Source organism: Nicotiana tomentosiformis, chromosome 3 (genome assembly GCF_000390325.3).
Source record: "Nicotiana tomentosiformis chromosome 3, ASM39032v3, whole genome shotgun sequence".
Taxonomy (NCBI): domain Eukaryota; kingdom Viridiplantae; phylum Streptophyta; class Magnoliopsida; order Solanales; family Solanaceae; genus Nicotiana; species Nicotiana tomentosiformis.
This window is the reverse complement of record NC_090814.1, coordinates 137,358,971-137,380,780: the sequence shown is the minus strand read 5'-3', so window position 1 is coordinate 137,380,780 and position 21,810 is coordinate 137,358,971. Positions and strand designations below refer to the sequence as shown.

At 38.5% G+C, this 21,810-nt stretch overlaps 1 protein-coding gene across 1 annotated transcript; it reads right to left on the bottom strand.

Annotated features, from left to right (window-relative positions):
- Positions 1–204: 204 nt before the first annotated feature.
- Positions 205–3,009, bottom strand: LOC104092795 (ras-related protein RABA6a-like). The gene is made up of 2 exons (XM_009598462.4): positions 2,581–3,009; positions 205–719 (listed from the first exon to the last, which is right to left on the bottom strand). Exons 1-2 carry the CDS (start codon positions 2,796–2,798, stop codon positions 269–271), a joined length of 669 nt encoding a protein of 222 aa, XP_009596757.1. The 5' UTR covers positions 2,799–3,009; the 3' UTR covers positions 205–268.
- Between the last annotated feature and the right edge of the window lie 18,801 nt (positions 3,010–21,810).

Here is a 21,810-nt window from a genome sequence, read left to right as displayed (position 1 = left end):
CAAAACTTTATCTATAACTTTAACAAAGTAAAATTGAAATAATATTCATGTAACAAAAAAAATCAAAAACCCAAAAAATCGGACAAAACCGAACTAATCTAAACCGATATATATAGTTGGTTTGGTTTGATTTTGATAAAAACTGAACCAACCCGGTCCATGTACATCCCTAGATCCAGTAATAGAAAGAAGAAGCAACAACCAAAAGTAAAGTGTGATCCTTTTTTCTCCAACTATAAATGTCAAAGAAATTACAATTAATTAGAATTCAGTATAAACAACAAGTAGAAGTTTGTTTAGTGGCTGTTACTTCATCATCCATCATGTTAATAATTTCTTTTTTTCCTTGAAGAGATTTTGGTGTAGTTGCTTCATTCATCTTAGCTTCCAAGCTTTTCTGACTCATAATTTCATGAATTTTTGTAATCATTTGAAAAAATGCTTCTTCTACATTTAGATTGTCCTTTGCTGATGTTTCCAAAAAAGATAATCCTTCTAATTGTGCAAGGCTTTGCCCATCTTCAACATTGACTTCTCTTGCAGAATTGGCCAAATCAGATTTGTTTCCAACAAGAACAATTACCATGTCTGAGCTGCCATATTCCCTAAGCTCGTATAGCCATTTTCTTAAATTTTCAAATGTTGCTCTTCTTGTTATATCGTAGACAAGCAAGGCACCAAGTGCTCCACGATAATATGAACTTGTTATGGCTCGAAACCTGTAAGAAAAAACAATATTTATGTTAGAAATTAATACTCCATCTATTTTAAATAGAATGACGTTGTTTTCTTATTAGTTCATTCCTAAAAGAATATAATGACATCTTTCTAAATTTAAAAATAATTTAATTTGAACTTCTTATTTTACCTTTTATGACAAGTTTCTATAGTCAAACAAATGTAATGGTGGCAAAATGGATTAAAAAAATAGTTATCCACCCATATTAACCATTGAAAAATGAGTTGGATAACGTAACAAACTTTTTAAAAATTGGTCAAATATGGATAAAATCCATATTATCCACTTAAAAATAGATAATCACTGGATAACCAATGGATTTAATTTTTATATTTGCAAAGGATCAAATTCGGGACTCCTGAAGTTTGGAAGACTAGGGATTCTCCTAAAAGTGATCGTATTCAAGAATCTATCCGTATTATCCGTCGTTTATCACATTTTCTATCCATATTAAATATGGGTTGGTTGGATATTTTATCCATTTTTGCAGTATTCGTCTTCGACTCGCTCATATCTAACCCGACCTGCCCGTTTACCACCCCTATATAAATAATATGACATGTTTAAAATAACAAGTTTCAAAAGTCTTCTAGCCAAATAAATGTTATGAATATTTAAGACAACAACTTTCAATAATCTCTATTTTTATCTTAAACTTTGTGCCTAGTTAAATTACACCGTATAAATTGAAACCCTGGAGTTAGCAACTTTTTAACAGCCTGGATCATTTACGTACTTACATATAGAACTTACGGAATTTATCGCAATTTATTTTGCATCTTTAGCCTTGATCATTTAGCAACTTTCTTTTTATTTATTTTGAATAAACGCAATTTATCGAGTATATTTATGAATCTAAAATGACTAAAAGCCGCTAAAAGAAAATAAAATTAAAATCTATCTACAAGTTTTGATTCGAGCAGTATTGGATATTTTTGGGGGGAAACGTTTACACTTTTAAACATTAATGATACTTTGAGATCATATTAAATATTTTGTACTTCTAATATGCTAACAGTTCTTTTAATAATTGACTGCATAACACATCGTATTGCATTATCATCTGCCTTTTCTGATATTTGCTGCTTGCTACTTAATAATGGAGATATATTGAAACAATTATTCAAACACAAAAATTGACCTAACGGATAATGTACAGCAATATCTTTTTTCCCATCAAAAGAAAAAAGAAATCGCATGCGAGTCAATTTCATTAATTAAATTTCAATATACATTTTAGTCAAATTTATCGATCATGTCAAAAGTGGTGAGCTGGTATACTTTATAGACTTTAGAGGCATGAATAAGGCTAATAGATTAATTGAGACGGTTTGGACCGATGTTGAGGGAATATCCTTCATTAGCAATTAGCCCTGATATCATCAAATTGGGAACTCTCTTGCAAATATCACTGCTCTCTCAATTTAATTTCCTTTGCAGGTCTTGTTTGGTTTTAGAATAATACCAATATTTGCATCCATAAATGTTTGGTAATGCTATAAAAAGGTCTTCAGAGATATTCTTGTAATAACCTAATTATATTCGTTGGACTTGAGATTATAGCAAATTAAGAAGCCACGTTACTAAATACTGGCCAAAAAATAGAGATAAAATTTCTGAAGGGAGGATCCTAACATTTAAGTAAAACTTGTATTATTCAATATCTTCAATCCTAATAGAAACAGACATAAATTAAAGGGTCTAACAAATTGTGAACTTAAGACTCGCGAAGATAACACTTGGAGACTAATTCTTGTTCATTTTTTCTTTGTTTTTAGGATCCAGAAATAGGAATATGAATTAAAAACAAGTCCAAAAGAGAGTGAAGGATTAATAAAAACCTTTCTTGTCCGGCGGTGTCCCATATTTGTGCTTTGATGAGCTTATCGCCAACTCTAATATTTCTGTAAGCAAATTCCACTCCAATGGTAGGTTTAGAATCCAGCTGAAATTGATCCTTAGCAAATCTTGACAAAAGGTTTGATTTCCCAACTGCTGAATCTCCTATAAGAACTGCTTTGAATAGATAATCACACTCTTCATCAAATGAATCCCCCATAATACTCGTAAGAATTTATTACTTTTTAGGAACACTAAAAATATGTATAAGACACCAAAGACCAACAAGAAAGAAAGAGGAAATAAGAGGAGAAGAAGAAGGCAGGTATGAGCTCAAGTCATAATCACACAGACATAAATGTGAAACCAAAGCGATGAGGACTCCTTTGGAAATGGCTAGGAAAAAAGAAAATGAGTGTAAAGCATGTGATACCCTTTTAGAAAATGACATTATGGAGTTTCTTTAATTATGGTCTTTTTAAGCCTATCCGGTAGTTTTCAGTTTTTCACTAATACAATTATTATTATTAACACAAACAAAGATGGAAATTAAAGCCCCAATATATTAAAGAGTTTAATTTTTATACACGGACAATATTTTTTTAAAAATTCACTATCTAATCACCCAAAAGATAGTGAAGGATAATCGTTCCTAAAAAGTGAATTAATAATATAAAGAACATGACATCTTATCTGCTACGGCAGATTAAAATATAATGTTAGTGTATAAACTTTTTACATTATTAAGTTAAATCCTTACAATTATTAGGTGACATCCACTTAGTTTGTATTGCTAACCATATTGCTAGAGGCTTTAGTAGTGATCAACCAAATTGATCCACATGTGCCCCTAATTATCTCCTTATTTTTTATTTTGTTAATAATTGCTCGATTTCATGCTTCATGATTGGGGTTTCCTCACTTTCTTCCTCACCCAACTGTCAAATTAGCAATGGGCCAGGTGGGGGTGGAGTGGGGCTAAAAGGTGCATAGGCAATCCTCCTATAGTTAAGAGGCATCTTAACTCTTAAGAATAAAGTAATAAAAATAATCATTCCTAATTCTTTTTTTAGGAGAAAACGAAGGATTCTTAATTAAAAGGATTTGACCTAACTGTTGGTAATGAATTCAACTCCCGACATTCAAAATCAAGATATCAATGTGTTTGGTATCAAATCAAGTCATTAGAGGAAATGATTATTATCTAAGGAACAAAAGAGAAAAGTAAGATGAAAGATTTATATGCTACAACTAGAATCCTCTAACCTCGCAATGATTTTAAATCAATTTGCATTTAACTAGAAAATAAGTTTCTTTTTCTGTTCGTCTTGCTCATATGGTTTGTTTTCTCTTTAGTAACATGTTATGCATTTGAACGAAAGTCCAAACTTCGAAGTGGACAAAATGAGTAGTCACTGTATTCATGTGACCAACATTATCATTTTCTACTCTTTGTTTTTACCCCCAAAATTTACCTATTTCTGGCATTTCAGCATTGATTGGGTAAACGCTAGCACTGAAAAGGAAAACAATTATTGAAATGTAAGTCAGGCTCCCGCACAAGTAGAGCAGACCTAAAAGCTACATATAGAAATACTAATATAGTACTCCTACGTATAATTTAAGCAGCCCCCCCCCCCCCCCCAAACCCCCCAAAAAAGAAGAAGTAGACATATGCCATATTTTGGTGCGAAGAGAACAAGCTATGTTGGACCAGCCGCCTAAAGCACAGCAACCTGTTTCTTGGAGTTGATTGAACCTAGACTGCTTTGTTGCAAGTGCTGTTATCTCAAAAGTAAAGAAAAAGAATTTCTCACCTATATATAAAAAGAACAACAAAAAAAACATCTATATCGAGATTAAAGAGAATTCGATGGCTAAGAAATAAGTCAATATTAGAATCAAGAATCCAAGTGATGGTTTGCATTATTCAAGTTTTACGTTCACTTACTTAGGGCACAAATTTTACCAATAACATCAAGAAAAATTATATGTATAACTAACTTATACACTGTATTTATTATATGTATCTATACTTTAAAATAATTATAATTCGTAGCTACTCTTTGGATTTTTTAGCAAATTCCAACGTAAACAGTGTATGGAATCACATATAGTGATACATATAATGTATGTATCATTGTATTTCAGTGTATGTATGCGTCAATACAGCCATTTAGAACAAATGAATACAAGTGACGCAAACGAGTAACAATCGAACAGTAGTTATAAATGGTAATTAGACAAACTATAATTATGTATCGTAATTAGGCCTTAAAATTTAGTGCTTTATGAAAGTTCTTCCATCATCAACTACCAAATTTGATATGGAAATTGTATTCCTAGCTAGGTTACCCAAAATGAAAATAAGAGTTAATACATGTCACCGATATTGATAGGGATTCCATTCGGACTCCAAAAGCCCATTAAAGATGTAAACTAAATCCAGTCGAGTCGCCCAGACTTGAAAAGTACATTAATTTTTGGAAGTAACTCTACTGTACATGCCAGATGCCCCCCTCCAAGTAATGTAATAATAATATAGATGTCCAAAGGAAGAAAACAGTTTCCAGTCGTTGCGTTAAATTAGTCTAGGTCCGGTACTCCAACACTATGGGATCATTTGGTACGAAATCAGTGGCGGATCCAGGATTTTGTGCAAGCGGGTTCAATCTTAGAAGTACATAACTTTAGTCGTAAAATAGTAGTTGTCAAGAGGGTTCAAATAAAATATTTATACAAAATTTACGTTGCTTTAATCGTAATTTATACATGTACACGGTATTATTTTTTGGTGAAGCGGGTTCAGTTGAACCCGCTTGCCACCACGTGCGTCCGCCACTGTGCGAAATAAGTTATCCTGGATTATAATGATGAGATTATAATGCAAAAATTAATTAATGATTGGATTAGAAGGGCAACCCGGTGTACGAAGTATTTCGCGTTCACGCAGGGTCAAGAGAAGGACGGCACCCCAGAGGGTGTGATATAGGTAGCCTACCCTAATGCAAGTATCAGTGACTGATTTCACAGGTTGAACTCGTGAATGCAGTATAATATACAAGATATAATATAAACATGTATTTGGTATATACTAGATAAGTTGGGATAAGTAACCCACCCTCACCGTGGGATAAAATAATACCAATTAGGGGAATTAATTAATTTCGGGATTGGTAATACTAAATTCAAAATTTAACTAAACACGAGATAAAATATTGTCGCATCTAATCTTACAATTATTATCTCTTATTCCACGTACCAAACGACCTCTATAAGTTATAAATAGTTTGATGTAAGGCCCCGTAAATTTCCGGCAAGTAATTTTAAGATTCTGTGGTGCCTAGGTAGGCTAATGTATTATATTTTCGGACTTTTTGGGTTGCACAGTGCGTTTGGGAGTTAAATCATTTCGACCTCGCGTCGCCCAGCTCCTAGCGCGCCAGACCGTGCTATATCCCTCGCGAAGCCTGGTCTGTAGCGCGCTAGACCGTGCTATATCCCTCGCGAAGCCTGGTCTGTAAATTGCTAGACCGTGCTATATCCCTCGTGAAGCCTGGTCTGTAGCGCGCTAGACCATGCTATATCCCTCGTGAAGCCTGGTCTGTAGCTCGCTGCAGAGCTCGCCTAGCCTGGTGTGTAGCTCGATCCAGATTTCGGAGGGTCCATTCTTCTTTTTTTATAACCCGACCCTATCTCGATAAATAGACGTAAAGGGCCATTTTTGAAGGGAATATGTGATATTTTTTATAGAGATGAAATACCCTAGAATGAGAGGAGAAATCCCTAAGCTAATTGTTCATCCAAAATCTTGCTCAAGCCTTGAAATTCAACAAGAAAGCTCACAAGGTCTTCAACCAAGAGATAGGATTCTATCCCTAACCTTTAATTTCGAAATTTTATTTGGATTTAGGTAATGTGGAGGAAGGTTTTGATAATGAGGGTTGTTGTTTATGCATGCATGTACTAATATAGGTGGTAGGGAGGTTGTGGAGTAATTGTGGGTGGCTTATTGAAGTAGGGATTGATTGTGGGGTAAATGAATCCACCATAGGAGGACCTTGAGACCTTAATGCACACCTAGTGCTTGATTAAATACTCAAATGAGCTGAACCCCCGAGAATCTTCCTAATTATAGTTAAATTTTGTCATGTCTTTAATTAAATTGAAGTCGCTAGGAGTTTCAGAACGCTGTAGTAAAATAAAGAAAGCTCAAGCAAGGTATGTTGGCTAAACCCCTCTTTTAGAATTGAACCCCATAATATCTTTGTAAGTCCCGAGTTGCTCATTATAAATTGATTATTCTGAATAAGCCTTGTGTCAAAAGATATATGTGTTCAATACGTATTCCAAATGTTCTTGTTATGTTGTGTTACTATTTGAGAATGTGTTCAAGGTATGGAATGCATATCTAAATATTATAACTTCAAGTCGTGATTCTAATGAAAGCTATTATGCCAAATTGTGTAAGAAATCTCAATGTGCTTAAGACTCTTACTTGCTCACATGTGTACTTAAAGTCTTGAATATAAATGCTTTGTTGTCGATGATCTGTGATGTTGTTTGAAAGTGAAAGTGGTGAGCATGCTATATGAAATACGGCCAACGTGCCAAGAATATTACATTTGGGGCCATTAGTGCCAATGAAACAAAGATGCGTGTAAAAGATATTGAAATGAGTGGTAAATCCTTTTAATAATAAACACTTCGGGAGTATCGTTAGTCACTGAGGAAGGGTATATTGAAATAGCCTAAACCTGAAACAACACATGCCGGTGTAGGAGTGAATTGTAATTATTCCCCTCATTTGGGATGAGATTATTGTGATGAGAATTTTCATCTTTATTGGGATGAGATGATTGCTAGAAAAAGGTGATGTCGATTCACATGGCATTGTGGTGAGACGGCCTATCCGGTTGGGTCATGATTGGACGTCATGCCGCACACATAGTGGTGATTGTGTTTGAAATATTGATCGAGATAATGATTGAAGTTTGTGATAGTAGTTGTGATTGTGGTTGATGTATTCGGATGAGACAACCTAGCCGATCGGACCGTGATCGGACTCTGTGCAATATACACGGTGGTATATCTATATCGGTGCTAAGATCTTCCAACCTAAAATAATGAAAATCTAATTGAAAACTTATCTTGCTCCTAACTTGATGTTTAGTATTGTTTGATGCTTCCATTGATTCTGTGATTGTTCTTTCTTGTATTGCAACCTATTCTAATGATAGGGTGTTTAGTCATACATACTAGTACTATTTCTTATGTACTAACGTCTTTTTTGCCGGGGACACTGCATCTTTAATGGATGCAGGTGGTTCCGCAGCAGGTGACATTGATCATTGATAGCAGCACACTCTCTTCCCAACAGATTTGGTGAGCCCCACTTCATTTCGGGGTCCTACATATCTTACCCTTTGTACATAGCATTTTGAGGTATAGCCGGGGCCTTGTTGTCGGCACTGTCATAGCACTCTTTTATTTATGTTAGAGGCTCCGTAGACGTAGTATGGGTTGAACCTTGTTTTGGGAAATTTAAACTAAAAATGTTGTAATTGTATCACATGTTCCACTTTAACTATGATTGTATAGTGTACTATTTTGGAGATTTGTTAATGATGTAACTTATGGAAATGATTTGGTGTTGTTCACATGAGCTCTTACCATCTAATTAATGAAATGTATTCTTCTCTTTATTTATGTGCGAGTTGGATAGACGACATTGTGCAAGCTTGCTCGATCGGGGTATCCCTGTTGAGCGCTGGTCGCACTCCCCAAGGTCGGGGCGTGACATAACTCAACGGGAAGCAAGATGCTAGAGATGTACGACATTCCACGTCGATAGTGGAAACAAGAGGGTTGTTTACCCTCAAAATTGGATAACAATTGAATTTGTTAGTGGTTTAAAGGATATGCAGATTAATTTGATACTAAACGATAAATTTGATAGCAATTGAAATAAATAACAATAAATCAACTGCAAACCACACAGATTGGATAATTTTAGCCTAGGAAAGTTGTCCACCCTCGAGCTAAATGTACTTTGATTAACACCAAGATACCAAAGAATAAGAACTTAAAGAATAATAGTAATGTATTGATTATGAATGTATGTTACAATGTCCTTCATGAATAGTGAGGCCCTTTTATATATTAGAGGAACCTACTTTTAAGGTATTATTCTATTATTCTTATAAAAGGTAAAAAGACCCTTGATTTGATAATCGTTGGTCCCCTTTTTGGTATGTTCCGTAATTTTCGCCGTAATGTCCAGTTAGTTGCGGGAATTTTGGACCCTTGTCGAATAAGCTGGCAATATGTTCCTTGAGGCCGTTATACCCGGGACCGGTTATGACCTCGGTAATCTTGAAGGTAAGTCTCGTGATTCCGGTGGCTAATTTGGCAAGGCAGGAACCGATCTCCTGGATTTTATCACCATCTCTTGATCCCAAATTGTCGTGTTGGATGCTCGGTCAAATCCCGAGTTCGATTTTACCCGTATACAGATAGTCCCCTCGTTTTCAAAGAGTAAATAATAAGAAATGATAAGAGCTCTCGATTCCTACTTCGATAAATCATGACGTAAGCGACAAAAATCATGACGTAAAGTCCCCTCGTTCACTGAGTCTATGTTCAACGAGGCCCAAGCTGCAAAAGAACGCCCCATAGAGGGGTCCCATAAAGCGAACGACCCTTTTCGCGATTTGTTTGATGGCGTGGATTCAATGGCCACGGAGGACGCCATCAGATTTGGTGATTTAAAGATACGGAGGAAGAGATCAACCTCTGAAGCAAGCAGGCCTTCCTCGAGCCCGAAATTGGTCAATCGATTTCCTGCCCCGAGTGCATATCCCGATCGAAAACGTACCATTGTTATTTCCCTTCCGTAGGATGCACAGGTTCTTTCCGCCACCGTAGGGGTGGCCAGTTATCTTCGATGTCTAGTGACCAAGGATAACCGGACCAAGATGAATGAGGTGGAGGCACCTTGATTATTCAACGAAGCACAACATGCGCTTAACCGGGTAATCTTCGTACTTTCCTTGATGATTTTCAATTTTTGTCACGATCCGAAATTTTCACCGTCGGAACCATGATGGCGCCTAACATTTCACTTGCTAAGCAAACCAACATTAGAGAATCATTAAACTAATCCTTATTCCTTTCAGTAAATAATAACAATTAGCTAAGATTAAATATATTGAGTGCGAAATAATATATAAAAAAATGCATTAATTACTACCACCCGGATCCGGAGTCATAATTCACGAGCATTCTAGAACTTACTACAAATAATAGTATGGGAGAAATACAACTCTTTGAATGAGAGATACAGTAAAACAGAAAAGATAGACGGGGACTTCAAGGTCTGTGAACGCCGACAGATCTACCTTGAGTCTCCGGATAGTAGTCCAACAACAACAAAAATCTCGATCAACCCGAGCCGGTACCAAAATCTGCACAGAAAGTGCAGAGTACAGTATCAGTACAACCGACCCCATGTACTGGTAAGTGTCGAGCCTAACCTCGACGAAGTAGTGACGAGGCTAAGACAAGGCACCTATAATCAACTTGTACAATTTAAGTGTATATACAAGTAATAGCAATGAAAAGTTAGACAGATAATATCGGAAGGGGGAACATGCTGAGGGAAATACGAGATAAAGAACTACAGCAGAATAATGACTGAAATGACCAATATACTATGAATCAACAAGAACAACGAATACAATAAAGAAAAATAAATTGCACGACATCACCCTTCGTGCTTTTACTCTCAACCTCACATAAAATCAATAGAAACGGCACAACATCACCCTTCGTGCCTTAATTCTCATATCATGGCACGACATCACCATTCGTGCATTAACACTCACAGTATGGAACGACATCACCCTTCGTGCATTAACACTCACAATATGGTACGGCATCACCCTTCGTGCATTAACACTCTCCCTTTCCATAATGTAATGAACAATTAACAATAGGGATATAGAATAATAAATACAAGCCTTACTTCAACATTTGGTTTCACAATATCAACCTTAACTTCGGAGTCAATATTCAATTATCACCAGAAGATCCATAAACATGATAAGAAAAATCAACTTAACAACACTAGTCTAAACACGTAGAAATTAGGCATGGGAAAAAGAGACAATATGAGAAAACGATAGAAACAGGGAAAACAGGTAAATTGGCGGCACATAAGTACTCGTTACCTCACATATATGCCGCTCACATGAATTTCACATAGCAAATAGTCTGAGATTCCTAATTCTCGCAAGTCAGGGTTAACCATGACACTTACCTCACTCCGAAGGCCACTCAATACTCAATCACAACTTTTCCTCTAGATTCCACCTCTGAACCACTCGTATCTATTCAAAAGTGACTCAATAAAATCAAATATTACTAAAGGAATCAATTACATTGCATAAATTTAGATTTTTCCAAGCTTCCTCCATAAAGTCAAAAATCGACCACAGGCCCACTAGGTCAAAACCCGAGGTTCGGACTAAAATCTATTTAACCATTCACCCCCGATCCCGGATATATAATTGATTTGGAATCCGACCTCAAATTGAGGTCCAAATCCCCAAATTTCGAAATCCCTAGTTTCTACCCCAAACCCCCAATTCTACCATGAGAACTTTAGATTTTAGGTTGAAAATTCAGGAAATGTAATGTGTAATTGAAAGAAAATAGTTTAGAATCACTTACCAACACTTTTGGGGAAGAAATTATCTCTTGAAAATCGCCTCTAGCCCGTTTGGTTTTTTGAAAAGTTGAAGAAATGGCTTAAGTCCCATTTTTGGGACTATTTATGCACTAGACGACAGAGTTCATCGCGTTCGCGAGGACACTGTCGCGTTCGCGAAGAGCAGAGTTTCCAAGCTTACGCGTTCGCAAGTCCCCCTACGCGTTCGTGAAGGCTACCCACTGGCCTTCGCATTCGCGAGACCTTGCTCGCGTTCGCGATGAAAGAAAGACTGACCCCTCCCCCAGGTCCCTAACACTACGCGTTCGCGATGAGCTGGTCGTGTTCGCGAAGGATAAAGCCCCCATCTCTTCGCGTTCGCAACAAAGCCTTCGCGTTCGCTAAGAGTAAAAACTCACCCTGACCAGCTTACCTTTCGCGTTCGCGAGAGTACCTTCGCTAACGCGAAGAAGAACATACCAGAACAACTGCTGCAACAAAAATACAAGATTTTCCAAGTCCAAAACATCTCGTAGCCTATCTGAAACTCACCCGAGCCCTCGGGGCTCCAAACCAAACATGTACACAAGTCTAAAAATATCATACGAACTTGCTCGCGCGATCAAATCACCAAAATAACACCTAGAACTACGAACTTAGCACCAAATCCAACAAAATTTTCAAGAAAGTTTAAAATTCCTATTTTTACAACTGGACGTCCGAACCACGTCAAACCAACTACGTTTCTCACCAAATTTCACAGATAAGTCATAAAACATCAACCAATTCTTAAAAACCATTAAACTTTCACACTTTTAATTTTCATCAAAATTTCATAACTCGAGCTAAAGACCTCCGAATTCGATTCTGGGTATACGCCTAGGTCCCATATTTTGATACGGACCCATCGGGTCCATCAAAATATGGATACGGGCCTGTTTACCAAAAATGTTGCGCATGCAAATCAATGAGAGTAAAAAATGAGATTTTTAAGGCTTAAGAGTGCAAAATCGAGTTCTAAAACATAAGATGATCTTTTTGGGTCATCACAATTTTGTACTTAGGTTATTTCATAGATTAATTTACATTTGTCTTCGTGCTTGTAGGCATCACAGCTTCATCACGAGATTTTTTTAATTTACCGAGAAGAGCTGAAACTACTCGAAGCCGAAGTTCGAGAGCTCACTAAGAAGAGAGACACTTTTAAATTTCTTGGATAGCAGTTCGAAGGGGAGGCTAAGAACCTCTGTGCCGAGCTAAAAGCTACTCGAAAGGAATATGCTAGTTTGGTCGAGCAAGTAAAAGTTTTTAATGTTAGTGATGATGAATTTGATTCGGTGATTGATTGTCAAAATTCGAAGATCCACCAAAAAATCGATCGGATTGACCAGCTCCGAGTTGAATTGGATATAGTCAAAGCTGAGACCGATGAATGGAGAGGTAGAATAGATTGTTTGGCCTCGGAAAAAGTGGTTGCTCGGGCACAACTAACTTCGGCTGAAGTCGAGCTTAGAGCGGCAAAGGAGAGGGCCGAGGTTCAGATCAAAAAGGTTGAGGAGCTCCAATCCCGGTTAGGTTTGGCTGTCTCAGATCGGGAAAGTATGGCCAAGGAGCTAAAAATGGCCAAGTCAGAGGTCGTTATAGCCAAAGCCGAAGCTGATGAAATGGTGGCCCAGTACAAGGCCGATGTCGAGGCGGCTTAGGACCTTGTAAAAAATAAAGTTGAGCATATGAAGTGGAAATCCCGAAGGGAGGCCCTCGAGGAAGTTCACGCTCAGGGTTTTGATTTATCATCTTAGATTGAGAATGCCAATGTGCTCACTCCTCTATCCCGAGGAGGAAGATTCTGAGGACTCAAGCACGCCCGAGGGTGGAGAAGCCCCTGGGGATCCCGGTGACGAAGCGTGCTCCGGCCGAGATCAGGCTGCTTCTGTTTAATTTTGTTTTTTCCTTTTTTGTATTTTATAATTTTTTCAAGTCTTGTTATTCCTTTGTAAAGACCATATATATAATACATGTTTTTCGATAATTCTTGAGTTTTTCCTTTATTTTTCTCTTTATGTTTTGCAAAGATTGCAATGCCTTAACATTAAATAGTTAGGTCCTGTTCGGGGTTTCGAACAGGCCTTGCCTTTGATTTTTCTTAAGGCAATGCAAAAATTCGGTATGACCGAAAATCTTTCCCAAAGTACTTATAATTCCTTAGATTGTAATTTTGCCGAAGGCACCTTTTGTAACGGGCTTCGGACGTCTCCGAGCCATTTTGATATTGTCGTAGCCTTTTAGTTCAGGTGTTGCCCAATGGGTTTGACACCTCGAGTTAATTAGGGCAACGCCAAATAGGCTTCGTGCCCTCAGGCTTTTATATCCCGAAATGGTCGTAGCCTTTTAATTCGGGCAGCGCCAAATAGGCTTCGTGCCCTAGGGCTTTTATATTCCGGAATGGTCTTAGCCTTTTAATTCAAGCAATGCTTGATAAGCTTTGTGCCCTCGGGTTTCATTATCCTGGAATAGATGTAGCCTTTTAATTTAGGCAATGCCTTAGGTGGCAGTCTCCGAGTGAAGTGGCTCTTGGGGTCGATGTCTTCGGGGAATCAAACAGAAAATCTTTGAAAGGACAAGAACTTTTATCCATAAGGCATAAACTTTATTTCAATTTTGTGTGTAGTATACAAAGTTAAACTTGTATTTTGTGTCTGTGCTTAGGTGATCTACGCGAGCATGGTTCAATCAACTGTTTGGACTTTACAGAGAATTTTATTGACCGAGCCTAGATTGTTCGAGCGCAAGAATAAAAAATCATTCCCCCAGATTATGCCCCCTAGTGTTCGGGGTTTGTCATAGATAAGCCTCGAATACTGTTGACTTCGATTCTAAGTTAGCACGATTTCACTGTTGCCTCGTTAAAAACCTTGCCGGAAAACCCATTTGGGACAAAATTGGATCAAGGAAAAAAGAGTGCAACACGTGCTTTCGCGCCTAAACAATTGTGTTGGGTACCTGCAAGTGTTAGTAAAAATGTAGCTGAGTAAAAGAAGGTGATCGGGGTCGTACCTTAGCAGTAATATCGCTTCAAGTGGGTTATATTCCAGTTGTTCGGTAATTGTTCACCGTTCATTGTTCCGAGTTTGTACGACCCTTTTTCTCGGTGACCTCAATAATTTGATAAGGACCCTCCCAGTTCGGTCCCAGTTTTCCTTCGCTCGAATTCCGAGTGTTCGGTGTGACCTTCCTTACTACCAAATCCCCGATATTAAAGTGTCGAAGGTTGGCTCTTCGATTGCAATATCTCTCGATTCGTTATTTTTGGGCTGCCATTCAGATGAGGGCGACATCACGCCTTTCGTCTAGTAGTTCTAAGTTTGTGTTCAGGGTTTCGTTATTTATTTCTTCGGCAGCATATCGGAACCTGAAACTCGGTTCTCCGACTTTGACCGGTATCAAAGCTTTGGCGCTGTAAACTAGTGAGAACGGGATTGCCTCGGTACTAGATTTCAAAGTCGTACGATATGCCCATAGGACTTTGGGTAGGATATCCTTCCATTTTCCTTTGGCGTCGATCAACCTCTTTTTGAGGTTTTGGATTATAGTTTTATTGGTGGATTTTGTTTGTCCATTCCCACTAGGGTGGTAGGGAGTTTATAATATCCCTTTGATCTTATGGTCTTCGAGAAACTTGCTTACTTTGCTGCCAATGAACTGTTTCCCATTATCGCATACGATCTCGGCTGGTATTCCGATCCGACATATGATATGGTCCTGATAAAATCGATGACCTCCTTTTCCCTGACCTTCTCATATTCCTGGGCTTCCACCCATTTATAAAAATAGTCATGTCATAAATAAAATAAATTGGGCCTTACCAGGTGCTCGTGGAAGCGGGTCAATGATGTCCATCCCTCATTTCATGAATGGCCATGGTGACAACACCGAATGCAGCAGCTCTCCTGCTCGATGAATCATCGGAGCATGCCTTTGGCACTCATCACATATTCGTATGAATTCCTTCGTATCTTTTTACATGTCGATCCAGTAGTAACTGGACCTGATTATTTTACGGACCAATGCTTCGGTACCTGAATGATTTCCGCAGGTGCCTTCGTGAATTTCCCTTAGAACGTACTCGATATCTCCCGGTCCTAAACATATCGTGATCGGGCCATCGAACGTTCTTCTAAATAAGGTTCCATCCTCGGACAAACTAATCGGGCTACCTTCGTACGTAGGGCCCTCGATTCCTTTGGATCCGAGGGCAATTTTCTAGTTTTCAGGTATTCTATGTATTTGTTTCTCCAATTTCATGTTAGGCTCGTTGAGTTTATTTCGGCATGGCCCTCTTCGACTACCAACCTCATTAGTTGTACGACTGCCCCTGAATTGAGCTTATTGTCTTCTACCGACGACCCTAAATTAGCGAGAGCATCAACCTCATTGTTTTGATCACGAGGCATGTGTTATATAAACCATTCCTTGAACCAGTGTAATGTTACCTGTAATTTATCCAGGTATCTCTGCATTCATTCTTCTCTTACCTCGAACGTCCCATTAACTTGGTTTACCACAAGGAGGGAATCACACTTAGCTTCGATCACTTCCGCCCCCAAGCTTTTGGCTAGTTCGAGACCTTAAATCATGGCCTCATATTCGGCCTCGTTGTTAGTCAATTTTATAGTTCTAATAGATTGTCTAACTGTATTTCCCTTTGATGGCTTTAACACGATGCCAAGTTCGGACCCATTTGCGTTCGAGGAGCCATCTGTAAAAGAGGTCCTAGTTCCCCAAAGAAGTCCACGAGTTCAATAATAACTCTCTTTTGACTTCGGGTACCATCACCGGCGTAAAATCGACCACAAAGTCTGCAAGAATTTGAGATTTAATGGCGGTTCGGGGCCGATATTCAATATCGTACCCGCTGAACTCAATGGTCCACTTGGCTAACCGTCCCGAGAGTTCGAGTTTATGCATTATATTTCTCAATGGGTAAGTAGTCACAACATGTATGTGGTGGCATTGAAAATACGGTTTCAACTTCCTAGAGGCACTTAGCAAGGCAAACACAAATTTCTCTAGGTGAGGGTATCTAGTTTCGGCCTCACCTAAAGTTCGGCTAACAAAGTAAATTGGGAATTTCATACCTTTTTCTTCCCGGACCAGGACTCCACTTACCACTATCTACAAGACGGACAAGTACAGGTATAGATGTTCATCTATCTTAGGCATGTGGAGCAGCGACAGTCTCGATAGATATCGCTTGAGCTCTTCCAAGACCCATTGGCATTCCGGAGTCCATGAGAAGTTACTCTTTTTCTTTAATATTGAGAAAAATCAGTGACTCTTATCGGAGGACCTCAAGATGAATCGCCCCAGAGCGGCTATACGCCCGGTTAGACTTTGCACGACCTTTAAGTTATCTACGACCGTGATATCTTCGATGGCTTTGATCTTATTGGGGTTGATCTCGATTCCCCGGTTGGATACCATGAATCCGAGGAATTTACCCAATCCAATTTCGAACGCACACTTCTCCGGGTTTAGCTTCATATTGTATTTTTTCAATACGTTGAAGGTTTCCTGCAAGTGTTTTAAATGGTCATCTGCTCGCATGGACTTAACCAACATATTGTCAATATAAACCTCCATTGATTTTCCTATTTGTTCTTCGAACATCCGGTTTACTAGGCGTTGGTAAGTGGCACCGACATTTTTTAACCCGAATGACATTACGTTATAGTAGTATGTGCCGTATTTAGTGATAAAAGAGGTTTTTTCCTGATCACCCAGGTTCATCCGTATTTGATTGTACCCGGAGTAGGCGTCGAAAAAACTGAGGATCTCGTGGTCGGCCGTTGCATCGATCATGCGATCGATGTTGGGCAAAGGGAAGAAGTCCTTGGGACATGCTTTATTCAAATCATTATAGTCTACACACATTCTTAATTTATACCTTTCTTAGGAATTACCACTACGTTTTCTAACCAATTTGGGTTTTTAACTTCCCGAACGGACCCTATTTTAAGGAGTTTAGATACTTCATCCTTGATGAAAGCATATTTGACCTCGGATTGGAGCCTCCTCTTCTGCTTAACCGGGTGGAACTTCAGATCCAAGCTTAGCTTATGAGTGGTTATTTCCGGCGGTATCCCTGTCATATTGAGGTGGGACTAAGCAAAACAATCTTTATTAGCTATAAGAAATTGAATAAGTTTTTTTCTGAGCACGGGGTTTAACCCCGTGCCTATGTATAATTTTCGATCAGGCAAATGTTCACTTAGGATGACTTGCTCTAGTTCCTCGACCGTTGATTTTATAGCGTCAGAATCATCGGGGGCTATGAAAGACCTGGGGACTCCGTAGTCCTTGTCCCCGTCTATCCCTTGCTCCTCTGATTCTGTTGAGGTTGATATCGGCGATGGCTATTTAGCCCCATTTTCGACCACTGGATTCAGATTCTTAGACACAGAGAGTATGGTTACCGAGATCACCTCATCAACCGCGAACATCTCCTTAGCGTCTGGTTGTTCCACGTAAGCCGTTTTGATTCCTTCGGGCATCGGGAATTTCAACACCTAGTGTAATGTTGAGGGTATTGCTCTCATGTTGTGAATCCATGGCCTTCTGAGCAAAGCGTTGTATCTTATATCCCCTTTGATTACATAGAACTTGCCTTACTCAATGGTTACAGTGACGTTCACCTGTAATGTTATTTCCCCTTTAGTGGTTTCACGGGACATATTGAACCCATTTAGGACACAGACTGCAGGTGCGATCTGATCTTGTAGGCCGAGTTGTTCCACGACCCTCGATCTGATGAAGTTGTCCGAGCTAACTGGATCAATCAACACACATTTAACTCGATATTTATTTATGTGTATCGATATTACCAGTGCATCATTGTGGGGCTGTGCGACCCCTCTGCGTCTTTGTCGTTGAATGACAAGGTTCCTTCCGGTAGGTAATCTCGAGTCCGTTTCTCCCTTATGATGGAAAGTTTGGTACACTTCAGCATCAGTCCTTGGGGGATGTCGACCCCATCGATGATTATGTTTACGACATGCCGAGGTTTCTATGGTTCGGTTCATTTATTAGAATCCCTATTCCTGAAATGGTTCATGGCCCGATCATTGAGGAATTCTCGGAGATGTCCGTTGTTGAACAACTGGGATACTTCTTCTCTTAATTGTCGATAATCTTCCCTTTTGTGACCATGAGTGCTGTGATATTTGCACATTAGGTTAGGATCCCTTTGGGCTGGATCAGATTGCAAAGGTCATGTCCATTTGATGTCTTTGATGTGTCCAATGACGGAGACGATAGCAGAGGCATCGATGCCGAAATTGTACTCTGATAGCCTTGGAGCTTCTTTAGACCCGATGGGGCTGTCAAAGCTCTTTTTGCTCATCAGTCCTCGGTTGTTCTGTCCTCGGTCATTTCTTCTTTCATTTCTCATAGGGTTTATCCCGGACCTACTACTTTTCCGGTCCCTACTGTATGGTTGATACCGATCCATGTTTGATTTAGGTTCGTGATCGGTGTCTCTCTTGACTCGGTCGATGATCCTTACGGGGTGTATGGATCCGGAAGGGGTCCCAAGCTGGTCATCTTCGACCCTAATTTTTGATTGGTACTGGTTATGGACATCAATCCAAGTGATTCCTGTATATTCTACCAAGTTTTGTTTCAACTACTATGAAGCCAGCGAGCTTCGAACGTTGAGTCCTTGGGTGAAAGCCTGAACAACCCAATCGTCCACGACCGGGGGCAAATCTATCTGTTACATTTGGAATCGGGATACGAATTCTCTGAGCATCTCGTTATCCCTCTGTTTTACTTTGAAATTGTTTGACTTCCTCGTCTCGACCTTTATAGCCCCGGCGTGTGCCTTTACAAAGGATTCTGCAAGCATAGCAAACGAGTCAATATAATTAGGAGGAAGGTTGTGATACCATATCATAGCTCCTTTCGATAGGGTCTCCCTGAATTTCTTCAACAGGACAGACTCGATCTTATCATCCTCCAAGTAGTTTCCTTTGATGGCACATATATAGGAGGTCACATGCTCATTTGGGTCGGTCGTTCCATTGTACTTAGGAATATCAGGCATGCGAAACTTCTTGGGGATCGGCTTTGGAGCCGCACTTGGGGGAAAAGGTTTCTGAATAAATTTCTTGGAATCCAGGCTCTTCAGTATTGGGGGCACTTTCGGGATTTGATCGACCCTTAAATTGTAGGTTTCCACCTTTTTATCGTTGGCTTCGATTTTATTTTTCCTTAATTCTATTCGTTTCGTCAATTCTTCGAGCAATTTCATGATTTCGGGGTTAGTCCCCGATTCACTCTCGCTCGTTCTTTCCGAGATTGGTTCGTTCCTGCGGATGGCTTCCCGGGGGAGCTCGGGTTCATTCCTGCTTGGTGTTCGACCTTGGTTCTGCAATTGAGCTATCGCCATCTGTTGAGCCTGTAGCATTTCAAAGATCATACGCAGGTTGATCCCATAATTTTTGCCGTCGTGCGTGTTTTGGGCAATCGAACGCACTTCCCTGCGCACGTTGTTTTCGGGGTCGGTGGACTGGTTTGTGTCGATGGCAATATGCGAATAGGCGTCAATGGTAACCACCATCGGGATTCTACCAAGATCGACCGGTGTTACCTCGTTACCGAGCGCTGCATTGTTATTCATGCCATGGTGGTCGGATTCTGTGTCTATGTTTAGAAGGACATACTGTGGGTTTGAAATTTTCGACCCTAACCTGAAATCAGAAATACTTCAGAGAGCAAGTATAAAATGGGGTGTGTTATGATAATTTGCATCAAAATGCCTCTATTATCCTTAGCCACACGGTGGGCGCCAAAATGTTTACCCTCAAAATCAGATAACAATTAAATTTGTTAGTGGTTTAAAGGATATACAGATTAATTTGATACTAAACGATAAATTAACTGCAAACCATACGGATTGAATAATTTTAGCCTAGGAAAGTTGTCCACCCTCGAAATGAATATACTTTGATTGACACCAAGATACCAAAGAATAAGAACTTAAAGAATAACGATAATGTATTGCTTATGAGTGTATGTTACAATTGTGAGACCTCCTTTATATATTAGAGGAACCTACTTTTAAGATACTAGTATCTATGAACGTGCGTTGCACGTTAATAATGGCACGTGATGATTTAAATATTTATTTATACGAAGGAACAATAAAATTTAATTAATAAAAATTTTTTTATGTATAATAACAATCATCTAAATACCGAAAAAAATTATTACATTAGCATAATACATGAATTTAAAATAAAAGGACATCATCAAAACTTACACAAATGATCAATTTTGTCATGTTAGTTAGATAATTATGTATTATAGTTTTAAAGAATTTAATGTGATGGTATCTTAACGAACACTTCTTTGCGGACAATATTTTTTTGTGTATATTTCCTCCTAATGCTTTGGTTGCTCTGCCTTAACCAGAACTCTTGTTGTCGATCTTGATATCCCTCTTGAAAGTGCAACATACAGTTGTTCGTATAAGAAAATATATTGCGGTAAATATAGTCCAATATTTAGGATGTTTGTCCTTGTTCTTTATTTATTCTATTTGCAAAACATAAACATACTAAAAAATATTTTCACACAAATTTAAACGGATATTCCTTAGTTTCGGAAGACGAAAGTTGAATTCAGGGATAAGAATATACTTAGAAGCACATTGACCGGTATCATAATTTTTGCATGTATGACGTTATTGTCAAAACTTCTATATACCATCTGTGTGCTATTACATAAGCTATTCGACGTATTTAAATTTTTCAGTAGCATGACGGGCATATTTTTCTTCAAAATCAATCTATTACAATGGAAGATCAAATGATATTAAAGTATTTAAATATTCTTCTTGGTGGTAATTATTGGTATCATTTTCTGATGAGTCAAAAACAAGAAAATATTTTGTTCTTACTATAAATTTAGTTGATCAACATATTCATTTCTGCTAGCTAAGATGTCTTTTTAATTCTATCATGCGATTTGCACAAATTGCGTCTTAATCTAATGATAGAAATATTTCTCTTATTAAATGCACTACTATTACCATTGGGATTGATAACCAAGTGTTCAGGAAGAACCAAATCATCTTTTATTGGATGCTCTTATTCGTTTCCGACACGAAGCCAGAAGACACTGAATACTGGATTTGTTCTTACTTTATATTTCTCAGTTGAATCTTTTTCATTTGAGGCCAGAAGTATAACTTTGGCAAACTGCCTTTTACTGTCTGTGCTTTTGTCGATTTTGGAACTACTGGTAGTACTTGACATAAATTACCTCCCAAACCATTAATTTTTCACCAAACGGTTCATTAATATCCAATATATCTCTAGAACTCTGTTTGACACTTAGCCATAAGTGCTTCATCCCATATTATTAATTCTGATTTTCTTATAAATTTAGCACCATTGCTTTGCTTTGATATATTTGTGATGGTTATTTAAATTGTTTGAAGAGGTATATCAAATCTAAAGTG